The 13637-nt window shown below is 42.7% G+C and overlaps 1 protein-coding gene across 1 annotated transcript in view; it reads right to left on the bottom strand.

Moving 5' to 3' along the window:
* Nucleotides 1-13637, bottom strand: part of GAREM1 (GRB2 associated regulator of MAPK1 subtype 1) — a 102480-nt gene that overhangs the window by 11900 nt on the left and 76943 nt on the right. The window contains exons 3-4 of the mRNA XM_036378567.1: nucleotides 12648-12778; nucleotides 2132-3310 (exon numbers count right to left, since the gene is read on the bottom strand). Of these exons, the coding sequence (XP_036234460.1) occupies nucleotides 2132-3310; nucleotides 12648-12778 (1310 nt within the window). The remainder of the gene's footprint in view (nucleotides 1-2131; nucleotides 3311-12647; nucleotides 12779-13637) is intronic.

Genomic DNA, 13637 nt, shown 5'->3' on the forward strand with positions numbered 1-13637 from the left:
CACCCCCTGCCCACCTCTAAATTCCAGCTAATATCTTTAGCAGAAGTTATTTCTCCAAAATGGCTAGAAAGATACACTGAGATTGCTGACAGCAGTCACACATTACCTCAGTAATGTAAGACACACATGACAAAATTGCACACTTTCCAAAATAACTCTAAAGGGCAACATACACAGCTACCCCAAGGATTCCCCAGGTCTGAGGGTCCACACTGATGATGTGCAGGTGCTCCACAGCTCTCCCAGTGCCCACAGCTCAGCGGTAAGACCCTCACATTGCAGGCATGACCCATGCCACAAGGGCTGTGGGGACAGCCTTCCTCCCCCACCACCCACCCCCAGCACTGCAGCACTCCTCTGACCCTGTGCAGAAGCAGTTCAGCTCACACAAATCAGCAGGAAACGAATCATTTTCCAGATCCAGACCTGGCTGCCTGCCCAGGCACAGGAGTGCCAGAGCCAGCACAAAAGGGAAGCCAGGACGATGTGTCTGGGAAAGGAGGAGGAGGAGGTGGAGGAGGGTGGGACCAACCCCACTCCAGTTAACACCAGTGTAGGCTGCCAGGGAGCCTCATCTCCATATGGTGCTGCTGGGCACTTGTCCAAGAGTCTGGACAAAGTGTCAGTGCATACCTGACCTCAGAGGCAAGGAAGTGCTCTTGGGTTCCTGCACTTAACATTGCACGTAAACACTTTGCTGAGAAGACACAATGTCTTGCCTTTCCTGGCCGCTCCAGCTCCTGCATTTGCTTTCGGGGAAGTTTTGGTGGCACAGTCCAAGGGCTGTAGCTGGGCATTTTGTGCCTGCCTGGTGTCCTCCTCCCCTCTCCTCACTGCACCTCCCCAGGCATTGCAGAGCCTGGCCAGGGGCATCCCCACAGAAATCCACTGCAGGCTGACCCAGCATGAATGAACACATCTTAGCTTTCAACCAGGTTGTGACCTGACTCGTGAGGGCTACAGCCAACACTACTGGACTGTTAGATGGCAATAGGAAAGGTAAGGGATCATCATTTTTGCTGCAGATTGGTCTCAAATTAGTCTTAATTTACTGTACAGCCATGCTCTTGAAATCACCATAGAACTTTCAAGTGGAATATTTTTTTAGTTCCAGAAAAACCCTTGCAAAACAAATTTGTTAAATAATGATATACACCAAGATTCATGTGATATATGTATCATTGACATTTTGCTAAAGACTCCTAGACACTCTTTCTTAGGGAATCTTCTTCCTTTACTTTCTTTTCTTCTTTTTTTTTTTTTTTTTCTTAAATAATGCTTAGGACTATGTCAAGAGACCACATAATGAGTGGAATCTCCAGCCAGCCTGCATAAGCTCCTGTTGATAAAATACATTTGCATTCTTCCCTCCTAAGTCTCCATGACATTCAGGTTTAGAGAAGTGATTTCTCCCATGAGTTTTCATTAAAAACCTTAGGCCAGGAAACATGCTCTGTTTAAAACTGAGTCCTCTAGAAGGCTCATTTATCAATTCTGCAGAGCTCCTATTTAAACATATTTTCTTTCAATAAGCAGTACAGAGCAATTAGTTCAGGTCTAGTTTGATAAAGTTTCCTTGGGGACAATGACACAGTATTCTTCAAAATCTGCTATAGGGTCACAATAGATAAGACAATTTCTCATTAACAAACACTTAAAATCTGTAAAAATTCTAGCTGTTCTCATTATCAGAGCCTGTTAATTGAAGACACACCAACGTAATATGAGGTATTTCCAAGTGGGTCAGGCCCCATACACTCTGGCCACAGAAGATAGAAGACATGAGAAAACAATGAAGTCACATGGAGAGATGTGAAAAGCAAGAGAATGAAGTGACTCAGCAATTCTTAGACCTTGTTTGTGTGAGCAAGAAACCCAAAATAAATATCATCTGTAAGTATCAGGATTAAGCTATTAGATCAGTAATATTAAATATACTCCTGTGATATTTAAGACATGACTTACACACAGTAGGAAACTAGCTGAATTGGCACATCTTGCCAAGTCTGACTGTTCCCTTGCCCTGTATGTGCCCTTCCCCCCTCCACCAAGTATTCCCTAAAAAGATCTGCATGCAAACTCTTCATGACCTAGAAAAGGAAACAAACAAACATAAATAACCCTGACTTACTGCTTCTGATTTGGGAGGCACTGGAGGTGGAGGTAGGGAAATATCTGAAGACTTTGTGGTTGTTCCGATGGTTGCAGGCACAGGAAGAGGCGCGGTACCACACTTTGATCGGAAGGATCCTCTGTAGTTCTCACACTTGTTCTTCTCACTTAGCGAGCATGAGAGAGGCTGATCACCACCCTTTCCAGACCCTTGGTCCAACCAGAGCTCTTCGTAAGGAAGCTCCGGTTTCGTGGGCAGAAACATGGATTCTTCGCTAACTTCAGGGAAAAGGTAATCACTGCCACTGTCCCCCGACTCCTGGTACTGAAGAGCATCGTGAGAGAACAGGGCCCACTCATTACACAAGTCCCTGCAGCCATGGAGGTTCACCTCGCTGTTCCCATGCAGGTTGTTGCCGTAGACACACACGGAGAGCCGGTGGAAGGACTGTGTGAGCTCGTCCCGCGCGTAGCTGAGGGAGTTGGGCACGTGGCTGTGCCCCGCGCACCGGCTCTTCTTCGGGCTCTTGCAGTCGTCGTTCCAGTCAGTCTTCACGTCCCGCACGGCACGCGAATACTCGTCTATGTCAAACTGCTCCTGGCATATATTAAACCAGTGCTGGATGAGAGGCTCGTGCCACAGCTCCCCCTTGACCACGCTATCGGGCAGAATAAATTTCGGAAGTGTCAAGTGCAAGGGAAAATGCATGGGAATGATTTTGTTTCCACGAAGCACGCAACAAACTACCACAGTCTTGGTCTGAATGTTGACAAACTTGTACCTGTGCCCCTCACGGATGAAATGCAGGTCATAAGGGTTTCTTGGTGTAGGACTTGGCACAGTCACGTTCACAGGCAGCCTGGTTTTTTCTACTATATTGCGAATCGTGTGCTCGCCTTCTTGCATCTGCACCTCCAGTGGGCTGCGGGTGCTGAACTTGCCCTTACACTGGAAAGGGAGACTGATGCTCTCATTGGTCCTGTGGTTCATGCAGATGAGGCAGGGCATTTTGCCTCTGCCTAGCTTACTAATTGAATTAAGCTTCCCGATTTTTTTGAAGATGGTGTTGAGCCGTGACTTCTCCTTAGAAGATTTTGCATAAAGGATTTCTGCTTGCCCCATTAAAGTGAGCTCATCCCCAGTACTAAGGGTAATGTTGTAAACTTCAGTGTCTTCATTGCATTCACCTGAAGCTACCTGCAAAATAATAATGAAAAATTTGATTTTCCCCCCAATGAAGACAATACTTCAAATCACATCAAATCTCTTGAGACTGAACTTACAAGACTATGTATTGGAAAACATTAAAGTAGCTTTATTTGAACAGCTGACTGGTCAAGTGCAAGGTGTTTAAGCTGAAGTAACCTTTTAAAATTGTTCAGCTCATTCTTGCATCTTACTTGAGAGGAAAGAGCCACCTGAAATTGCCAAAGGAGGCATGAGAACAAACATAACCATAATCAGACAGGGCAAGTCCACATATCCCAGCAGTTCAAATAGCCACTTGTGTCATTCAGCTATGACAGACCATGTCTGGATTCCCTCGGGTATCTTTTCCCACCTTTGTTTTTGCTGTTTGTTAGAACTTATTTGCCAGGCTCTTGAGGGAAACAAATGTCTTTTACCATCTTCAGCTCCCTGAGGAGCAGAAAAGGTGATCTCATCATTACAGATGAAGCATATCCCTTTGATATAATTTTTTCCAGGCTAGGGGGAATGACAGATGACATCTATTCCGTGAAGGAGAAATCAAGAATATCGGTCTATCCCATATGCCTAACTCCCCACCCTGCTTTGCTCTCCTAGTCATAGACTTCCTTCCTCATTTTTTGATCATAATTGCAATTTAAGAGATTAAACAACATATGCACAGCCATGTGTGAGCGTTTCTAGTATGGAAATTGTACCAGGAAAAAACCCCCAACAAAACAGATGTCCAAGGCTCATTTGCTTCTGAAGTTATTTCCTTACGACTGAAATAACTCTTTATAGACAAGATTGCTCTGCTTCATATTTGAGTGGTTTAATGTGAAAAGCCCTTTTCAGGGACCTAACAGAACCCACCCAATTCTTTGGTAGCAGCAGATCCCTACTCATAAATGAAAGTGTACCAGATAAACACTACTGGTCTGTTATCAACTATTTTATTTGAGAAATTCAACATACTAAAGAAATTGCCAATGAAAACATATGCTAAAATTGTATATCCCTTCCTCACCTCCAAAACCCCTAAAGACTTCATGGACTTGAGTGAAGTTCAAACTCCAGGCTTCAAACCCTTGGTATTATCACACAACTGCATGAAATCAAAGCTGTAATTCCAGTAAGTCAATAACTGACAAGCGCAGTGAATAATGCTTCCTCTTCTAAGACATGACCTGCAATCCCTCCATATTTGCAGAGCTGTGATTATTTTCTGCAAGCCAGAATTGCAGTTGCACAGGCAGCTCAGGCGAGGTGCGCCGCCTTAGCACTTCAGGCTCGGGGCTTCCGGAGAGGAAGTCATTCAAACCCTGAATTATCTAAACAAACACTAATTGGTCTAATCCAGGAAACCACTAGGGTTTATGGTACATAATACTCACTCACAGTTTGCACCAGTGGCCTGGCAGCATTTGAAACACCATGACATGAAATGAAAGCACTGGAAGCTCTTTTGCTGATAAGGGCCATGTGACGTCCATTGCTGGTTTCTCCTGACACTGCCACAGAGCGCTGCACTGGAGCTGCAGCCACACAGCCCTGCCTTTGAGGGGCTGATAAGGGCTGAGGACACACAGGGCTCTGTGCCTGTACCATGCAATCTCCCCCTTCTCTTTCTGAGGGGGTGTTTTCTCTAGGAATATTGGTTTCTAGAATCAACAAGTCCCTGCAAATGGCTGCTTTGACAATGCCAGCTACACTGTTGGACTTTTCACTCGATGCTGCACTATCACAGCTTTTCCTCACTACTTGTGGGACACTGTCTGGAGCAAGGCAGGTGTCACAACCTGCAGCTGTGGGAGCTCCTCCTGGGCAGCTTACAGTTCTCTGATGATTCACAAACAAACAAGCCACTGCAGGAGGAAACGGTGGGTCAGATGTGAAACCACGGAGGTAACTAAATGGCTGAGCTTTACAATGAGGGTCTTGTGGAGCAGCTACTTATTGATGCCATCCACTTCAACCAGCCAAATAGCAAATGGGCTTTTAGAGCCAACTGACACGTTTAAAGACAAAATTATTTTCAATTAAAAACATTGGAAAACATATTTTTCATTGTTAAAAAAATACAGTCACAGGATCATTGCAGGTGAAATAAGGCTGAATTTAACCCTCAATCTGATGGGGGAATGAGATACAGGAGAGCAGCAGAGTAGAAAGAGACCTGGGATGATGGCAAGTTGAACATGAGTCAGCAGTGCCCTGGCAGCCAGGAGAGACAACTGTGTTCTGGGGTGCATCAGGCACAGCACTGCCAGCATCAGGCAAGGGAGGGAATTGTCCTGCTCTGCTCTGCTCTGGGGCAGCCTCACCTTGAGTGCTGGGGGCAGTTTTGGGTGCCACAGTGTAAAAAAGACATTAAGCTCTTAGAGAGCATCCAAAAGAGGATGGTGAAGGGCATTGAGGGGAAGCCGTATGAGGAACAGCTGAGGTCACTTGGTCTGTTCAGCCTGGAGAAGAGGAGACTGAGAGGAGACCTCACTGTAGTTTCAACTTCCTCATGAGGGGAAGAGTAGGGGCAGACACTGATTTCTTCTCTGTGTGACAGGAACTCAAGGCCTGAAGTTGTGTCAGGGGAGGTTTAGGTTGGATATCAGGAAAAGGCTTTTCACCCAGAGGGTGGTTGGGCATAGGAACAGGCTCCCCAGGGATGTGGTCACAGCACCAAACCTGACAAAAGTTCAAGGAGCATTTGGACAGTGCTCTCAGGCACATGGTGCAATTCTTGGGGTGTCCTGTGCAAGGCAAGGAGTTGGATTTTATTTTCCTCACGGGCCCCTTCCAACTCAGTATATTCTATGATATTCTATGAAAAGAAAGATGATGCCATAGTTCTAGTTTAGCACACTGAGAAAAATACTGTTCTGCATTCTTTCTTCTAAACAAAAATAGAAGGTGTTGGTTGCTGCTCAAAATTATAATAAAAACCGAAAACATGAAATTAAAGTCTAAGACCTCAGAAATTTATCTACTAAATTCTACTTATGGTGATGTTAAGATTGCTGATACATCCCACTGGGCTGCTTATACTTTAAAATTGGTAGGTAAATGGTAGGTAAATATGTGTTCCAGCATATTGGCAACAAAGATATACCATATATAAAATACATATCTCTCTCAAAAAGCATACAGTGCACAGATACTGCTCAGCTTTTGTTCTCAAGATTACAAAGGCTAAGGATCATTAGGCTAAATGATCCTTACTTTGTCTTTCTAGCAATGACATATGAAAATCAGACTTGCTCTGTCTTGTTCAAACATTTCACTTTATCAACAGCCACAAAACTTACAGACAAATCAACAAAGAGCCATGGACTCTAGCTTGGTTTTACACTGCCTTTGGTGAGCTTCACAGGGCCTCCAGAAGCCCAGGAATTAGTCATGCAGAGCATTTCCTAAGAACAGATGGGACAGGAGGAAACAGCCCCAGGTTGCACCGGGGGGGTTTAGATTGGATATCCGGAATTTTTTTTTTTTACCAAAAGGGTTGTCATTCACTGGAACAGGCTTCCCAGGAAAGTGGTTGTGTTACCATTCCTGGAAGCATTTATAAGATGTGAAGACGTGGCACTTGGGGACATAGTTTACTGGTGGACTTGACAGTGCTGGGGTAATGGATGGACTTAATGATCTCAAAGGTCTTTTCTGACCTAAATGATTCTATGGTTCCATGCCAAATAGTACACTTATAGACAACATGAAAGTGCATATCATAAATTATTCCTAGAAGGCAGAAGGGGTAGTGGCACATCAGCCTTATCTCCCTCTACCCTCTAAGCTTTCAGCACTGACCCAGCAGGATCTGCATCTTCACAACCCTGCTGAGACCATTCTCTGGGCCCCCTCTGCTTCCTGCAATGCAGCTGCTGCTGGGGTGTAGCAGAGCCCTACACTGTTTCAGACACTTGGACCTGCTAGTGCAGGTCCCAGCTGGTGAATGTGTGCATATCCCTGGTATATGATGGACTCAAGACAGCAGTGCACAATGGCACAGTTAAGGTGGTCCAGACCACAGATCAGTTCAGAAATAATCATACATTTTTGTGGTAAACTCCTAAAGTCTCATAATAGTTCTGGAAAAGAGGTAACCACTACAGAAGGCAGAAAACACCCAAGAGGCTTTCATTCAGCTGCATCACACATCCAAGGAGGGCTTTATACATTTTAACAATGTTTCGTGCACTGTAAGAACTCCTGCAGTTTTCCTTTGCACTCGCCCCTCTTCTGCTCCTCTCGTCCAGTTTTCATTGGTAACAGGTGAGAATAACCAGTGACCCCAGCTTTGTGAAAGAGGCAGTGCTTGCCACACTACACTCCCAATGCCATCTAGGAATCAGGAGTAGATATTTAAGCTGAAAAATGAATGCACAAGACCCACAGATCCAGAACTTCCTCCCTGTTGTACTTGCCTTCTCCCTTCCGACTGCCAGCTGTTAATCCATACTATGTTCACTGCTGATGCCAGGATGGTAACCAGAAAGTTTACAGGCATACAGACACCTTGCCAAACACACTGCAAAACTGCAGTGGTCTAAGTCACTATAATATTTTATATTTTAAGACTCATGCAATTCCAGTAACATTGAAAAGCCATTGCAAAGTCCTGCAGAAGACAGGCATCAGAAAAGCAAGGAATGATTACTTAGGAAACTGTTTTTTGGAAAAGCTCAGGTATAATCTTCCTTTTGCTTAAGGAAAGGCTAACTAGCAATAATAGATTTTGGTAACACCTGAGTCAATATGCTGTCTTGGACTCCAATTATTCTAATTTGTTATACTTTGGAGCAGAAGTCTTTAATTGGACATATAAGAACACCTGTATAAAAATTATTTGTGGCTTTATATAGATAGGTATAGCTACTAGACTTTATTAGAGTAACACAAGCATTGCATTCACTTTAAAAATACAATTAGGAATTTTTTTTAATTGTTAGAGCTCTTTGTAACTGTGAAGTCTCTGATTCATAGCTACAGCATATGGTTTTTACTATTAGAGCCAAGGGACCAATTGTAGCACTACACATATATTTAATAGATCATATATATTAGATATATATATTTTTTTTTTACAGGTCACAAAAATTGGAAAAGATTTTTAAAATGTAAAACAGTGTCTTCAGGAGAGCTGTTAGCAGGAAAAAAAAAAAAAAAGAGCAAACATTTCCAAGGAAGTTGGCTCAATTCAGTGAGACAGCATCCCATCTTTCTTTTACAAATGTCTGTTTCCCAAGAGAGGATCAGCAAGTAAAAGTCTTCATGCATTTCCCTCTGGGATAAGAGGGACTTTGCCTAATTACTACATTGACAGCTGGCTTCAGTGCTCTTTAAGGAATGTCTCAAATAAATCAGTGATCTAAAACTGACCCAAAATGTGGCAGATAACACAGAAGAGCTGTAACATGGAGTGTCTCTTTATGTGGGACGTCAGGATCCACTGAGGCAGTGGCACTTGCCATCCAGGCTTCTTTTGGAGCAGGTACCTCAATGTAGGCACACAGCAGCAGCAGCTCTGCTTCCAGTGCTTCTCTTACTCAAGCCACCCAACCTTTTTCCAGGAGGAAAAGAGGCAGCCACAGGACTGCAATGCCAACGCAAGACACCGAGGTGTTGAGCCTGTGTGTACCGGGGGCAAAGGGGAAAAAGAAAAAACCCAAACTGCTTGGAGCTGACTCTTGCTGCTTTGTAAGGCTGGCATCAAGCCACAAGGCCACTAAAGCACTAATTCTTGAGGTGAAGTATTATGAATTGCCTGAAACTCTGGAGCCAAAATCTACACAGCACCTCATTTCAAGAAAGTCACTACTGCAGCACTTAAGAATGTCACTGTAAGTTACAGCCTCCTATATATGTGCTTTATGGCAACTCAGGGTGAGTTTATCAGAGGCACCAGAATTATAATCAGGAAATCAATTTTGCTCCACTGTACCGCATTACCATCTGCCAAAAAAAAAACGAAACCCAAAAAAAAAGGGAGAAGTTTTCACTACAGATTTTTTTCTGCCAAAATGCACATTGTATGGGCCAACACAGTTAAATCACTGTGAAAAGAAGATTACATTAAAAAATATGAACAAATCAGGTATCAAAAGTTCACATCAGTCATACAATATCTTTGATAGGTAAGAAAAGAATCATTATAAGGCTAATTCTCTAACCCATTTGTCCATTCTAGAAAGTGTCTGCAAACAGCTTCACAGACTCTCCAGGGAGACCAAGTGATGTCTTCAGAAGAAAAATGTTATTCTGGAAGATCTGAAGGGTCCTGCCACACTAAGTGAGCTGGTTTTTAGAGTGAAGGAACTCCTAGTTTGTCTACTGTGCATTCTATCAGACAATACTGCTGCTTTTTTAAGGGAACTTTTTGTGAATTGCCTTCAGTATTATTTGGGTGGGGGGGTGTGTTTGTTCCTTGTCTTGTTTTTAAGACCTGGTGCAAATAGCTTCCTGGGTGTTTGTACACACTGCCATATGTATGAGACCAGAGCAGTTGAAAGCAAACATCTACTGCTGTTGCTTCAGCAAAAGACAGGGTCCTGGGGTAGCTCAACATTTTTAGTATTTTGTTCCTAGCAATAGAAAAAAAAATCATGTATTTGTAGCATAATTCTGTAACGTAAACAAAATCTTCTTCAATTATGCACTGAATACTAATACAAAAAAAGGGTTCTCACCTATCTGGTCAGTGAAGAAAGGACAGAATGCCTCTATTTTTTGGTCAGGAAGAGATTAAACTATTGACTGAATGAAACTCACTTATCCCCAGAACACTCTAAATTACTGTGCCTGTAGATGCTGCTACCACTCGAAATGACCAAGTGGGTATCCAGTGCAGTACATATGGCCAAAAAAGTTACTAAGTACTTTTAGCCATTACAAAAGTTTTATTTAACCCAAAATTTTTGTTTGCTAGTCTCTGAAAAGATACCACCTTTCCCTCCTAGTGGTACTTGCTTGCATGTATTACAGCTGTTCTTCAAACACCCATCAGGTCCTCAACCCTCTGCATCAGGGCACTGCCCAGAGAACCTGTCCATCTGCAAAACCACAGGGAAGGAAGGGAGAACCATCTCCCCTGCTTTGCCAGGATAAGGTGGCTGATTTTTCCCTTCAACGACTATTACAGGAAGCAAAAATAAAGTAAGCCCCTTGGAAATGATCTCGCAGCCCATCTCAGTGAGAAGGCAGTTTGGAGAATGGCAGCGGTAGCTGTGAAATCCTGCTGGAACTGCCAAGGATTTACACTCAGGAGCAAGGTTCACACCAAGTGGAATCATAACCATGGTGTACTGGCACATGCAGGCACACCTCAACAAGCACAGACAAAAGAACACAGTGACTGTCTGGTCACCTTGGAACTCTACAGGCTCCTTCTTCAAAAATCATCCACTGAAGAGTTGAGTGTTTGGAATAAGAAATAATTCCCAGACTTTAGAGATCCTTCTCATCTTAAGTGCTTCATCAGATATTTTGGGCACTTTTTTTTTCTTTTTCTATTGGATTAGCTGCCTTCTGATACTCTCTTCTGAATTTAAACAGGCATGCTACATTGGACAGGAATCAGCTGTACTTAGTATTCCTCCCTTTGCTCTAATCAGCTTGACAAAATCTCTCCCATATTAAAATTTTAGCGTACATAATTCTCTTGCATGTAAAGGGTTATTAAACACTTTAATAAATCCTGCTAAGTTCATTTATTTTTTGGAAGATGATAACCTTGGAATAGACTTCTATGAAACTGGAAAAACTGCCAAGAGGAATACTGCCAAGATAACTGTGTAACTAGGTTAAACCTGGATTATTACTACTGTTATTTACATTAAGGAGTATCACTATAAAACCTTTAAAAATGGATTTCATATCTAACAGAAAGTTTTGCTTATTTCTCAGTTTGCCACATATGAAAAAGAGTTTTAAAACCACTCATGGTAAACTCAAGATACGGCATTTTACGTCTAAAGAGGCCTGTAGACAAATACTTTTTTGCACTAGAAAATCAAAGCTGCACATTCTATTGTGCCATTCTCTTGGTTTGGTCATTGATCAAAAGAGAAATAACGGCACAGCTCTGGATAAGGCTAGCAGTCACAAGGATTTTTTCTGAGCAGAGATAAAATTTTCTTGCTCCCTTGCCTAAATTTACAGAAGTGTTCCAACTTTCTCACCTAGCCTTCATTAATGAAAGCCTCTGTTTTACAGGCTCAGGTTAATGCAGAGCACAAATGAAAACAACCTACTGTCTTGCAAGGTGTGAGTCTTAGTCACTGAGTAAATTAACTGATGAGCTCTTCCACTTACACCTATAAAAACTGTGAACTAGCTGGTGTCTCCCAGCTGTAGCAGTGCAAGAAAAAGGAAAAAGCCATTAAAAGGTTGTTAAACAAAACCCAACCTGATACACAAAGAACCAGGAAATTCCAGGCTGGTTTTGCACCACCAGTATTAGCCAGTTTCCCCTGCAGGGTATATGATGTGGATCTCCACCACTGCACACCAGCTCTAGGATGCTCTTCTACCAGTCTGAGATGGTGCTGCTGCTCAAACCAACCAGATAAGCCTGGAGACCACTCTGCTCTCACAGCAGAGCTGACCTACCTTGTGCAGTGTCACATGTGTAGGTAGGACAAAGAAGAACAAGCTGTGATTTCACTGTTTCGTGGCCCTGCACTGCAGCATGTTTGGTGATAGCAAACCCTCTCATGGGATCAGTGACCCTTTCATGAGCCCAAGAGCTGTGCACAAACAAACACACACATGCACACAGAGAACAACTGTGTCTTTTTATTTTGGCGTGGTTTGTTTTTCGGGGTTTTGGGGTTTTTTTTTGTTTGTTTGGGTTTTTTTTTTGGGTTTTTTTTTTTTTTTGGTTTTTGTTATTTTATTCACAATGGTATTTAGCTGCAGTAATTTTGAGACAAGCAACCTCATCATTTCACCCTGTGTGCTCTCTGAGAAAGAGGCTTTCTGGAGAGGGATTTGAGCAGCTGCTGCTTAGCAGAGAATGAAATTCAGACTGCTGGAGGGGGAGGAGGAAGGGGGCAACAAACAACATTTGTTTAAAATCTGGCAGGAGCATCCTAATTAGATGAATTATTGAATGGATCATCAGGATTGCTCCCCAAAGTGCCATAGGGCAGGAGAGCCCTTAGAGGACATGTTGATTTAAGACTGCAGAAATGATCCCAAAGAGCACCATCACCGAATGTGGAACGCTAAAGGCTCGTTTGTCTCAAAAATCACACTTCCCACTCAGCGCCGCTGCTCACTTGCCATGTATATAAAGGTTGCAACAGTTAATCATTTAGACAGGGACAAATATTTATTCAGGGACTACCTTAACGTTGAATGTTATTTCCTCCATGACGTAAACTCGTTCAGGAAATGCTTTAGCCACCTCCTCCACACTGTTAAAATACTGCACTGGCTCCTTAATATCTCGGTCTTGTTCCAGCAGCTTAAACTGCCCTGAAAACAGATGATAAACAGAAGAATTGTAAGATATTTATATTGGACAACTGTCACTGTGGCAACTGCTGGCTCAACTTCTTCACCATTTTGCTCGGTCAATTTTTCCAGTTATTAGCAACCAAACAAGAAGACGAAAGATTGTAGAGTCTCCTGAACCTGCCATGAAAGACACCCACTTTCACTGCCTTGGAATGAAAAGAACATGTGGCAGCCAAAGTGAAATTAAAAAAGATTGGTTTATCACATGCTGTCTAGAAATAGTAAATAATTATGGAGGCATTTGCATTTGTGTACTTAATTCAGTGTCATAGTATCTGTACAGATAGCACTTTTGGGCCTTTAATATTAAAAGTTTTACAGAAAGAAACCACACCTACAAAACCCCAAAACAATAAACATAAGGAATTTGGGTTTGTTTTTAGTGTCATCAAACAGCAGGCTAAACCTAAGCCCTTTTACCCCTGGGCTTCCCTAAGAATGGAACAGCATCTAACTTTCCTTAATGATAAACTGAACCCTTTGAGAACTTTAGCTAACATAAGATATTAAACCACAGACATTTAAAACTCTTTTGAAGGTGTCTGCCTTCAGAAGAGCACGAGAAAGAAGTGTTTCTTGCTAACTTTACCTCCCTCCAGCATGAAAACTTTGTCTATTTTCTATCTCTTGTAAAAGGCAAGAACTAACATGGAGGGAGCCACCCCAGGCAGACCCAGGCACATCAATCACCTGTGTGCACTATGAACACAAGCTTTAAAATTTTATTTTATAAATACAGAGATAAGAAAAGTTTAGACAGTTCACTGTTTGCATGACTTAAGCTTAAAATCACTGGAGTGATCTTTCCAAATTTAGA

Source organism: Molothrus ater, chromosome 1 (genome assembly GCF_012460135.2).
Source record: "Molothrus ater isolate BHLD 08-10-18 breed brown headed cowbird chromosome 1, BPBGC_Mater_1.1, whole genome shotgun sequence".
NCBI classification, from domain to species: Eukaryota; Metazoa; Chordata; class Aves; order Passeriformes; family Icteridae; genus Molothrus; species Molothrus ater.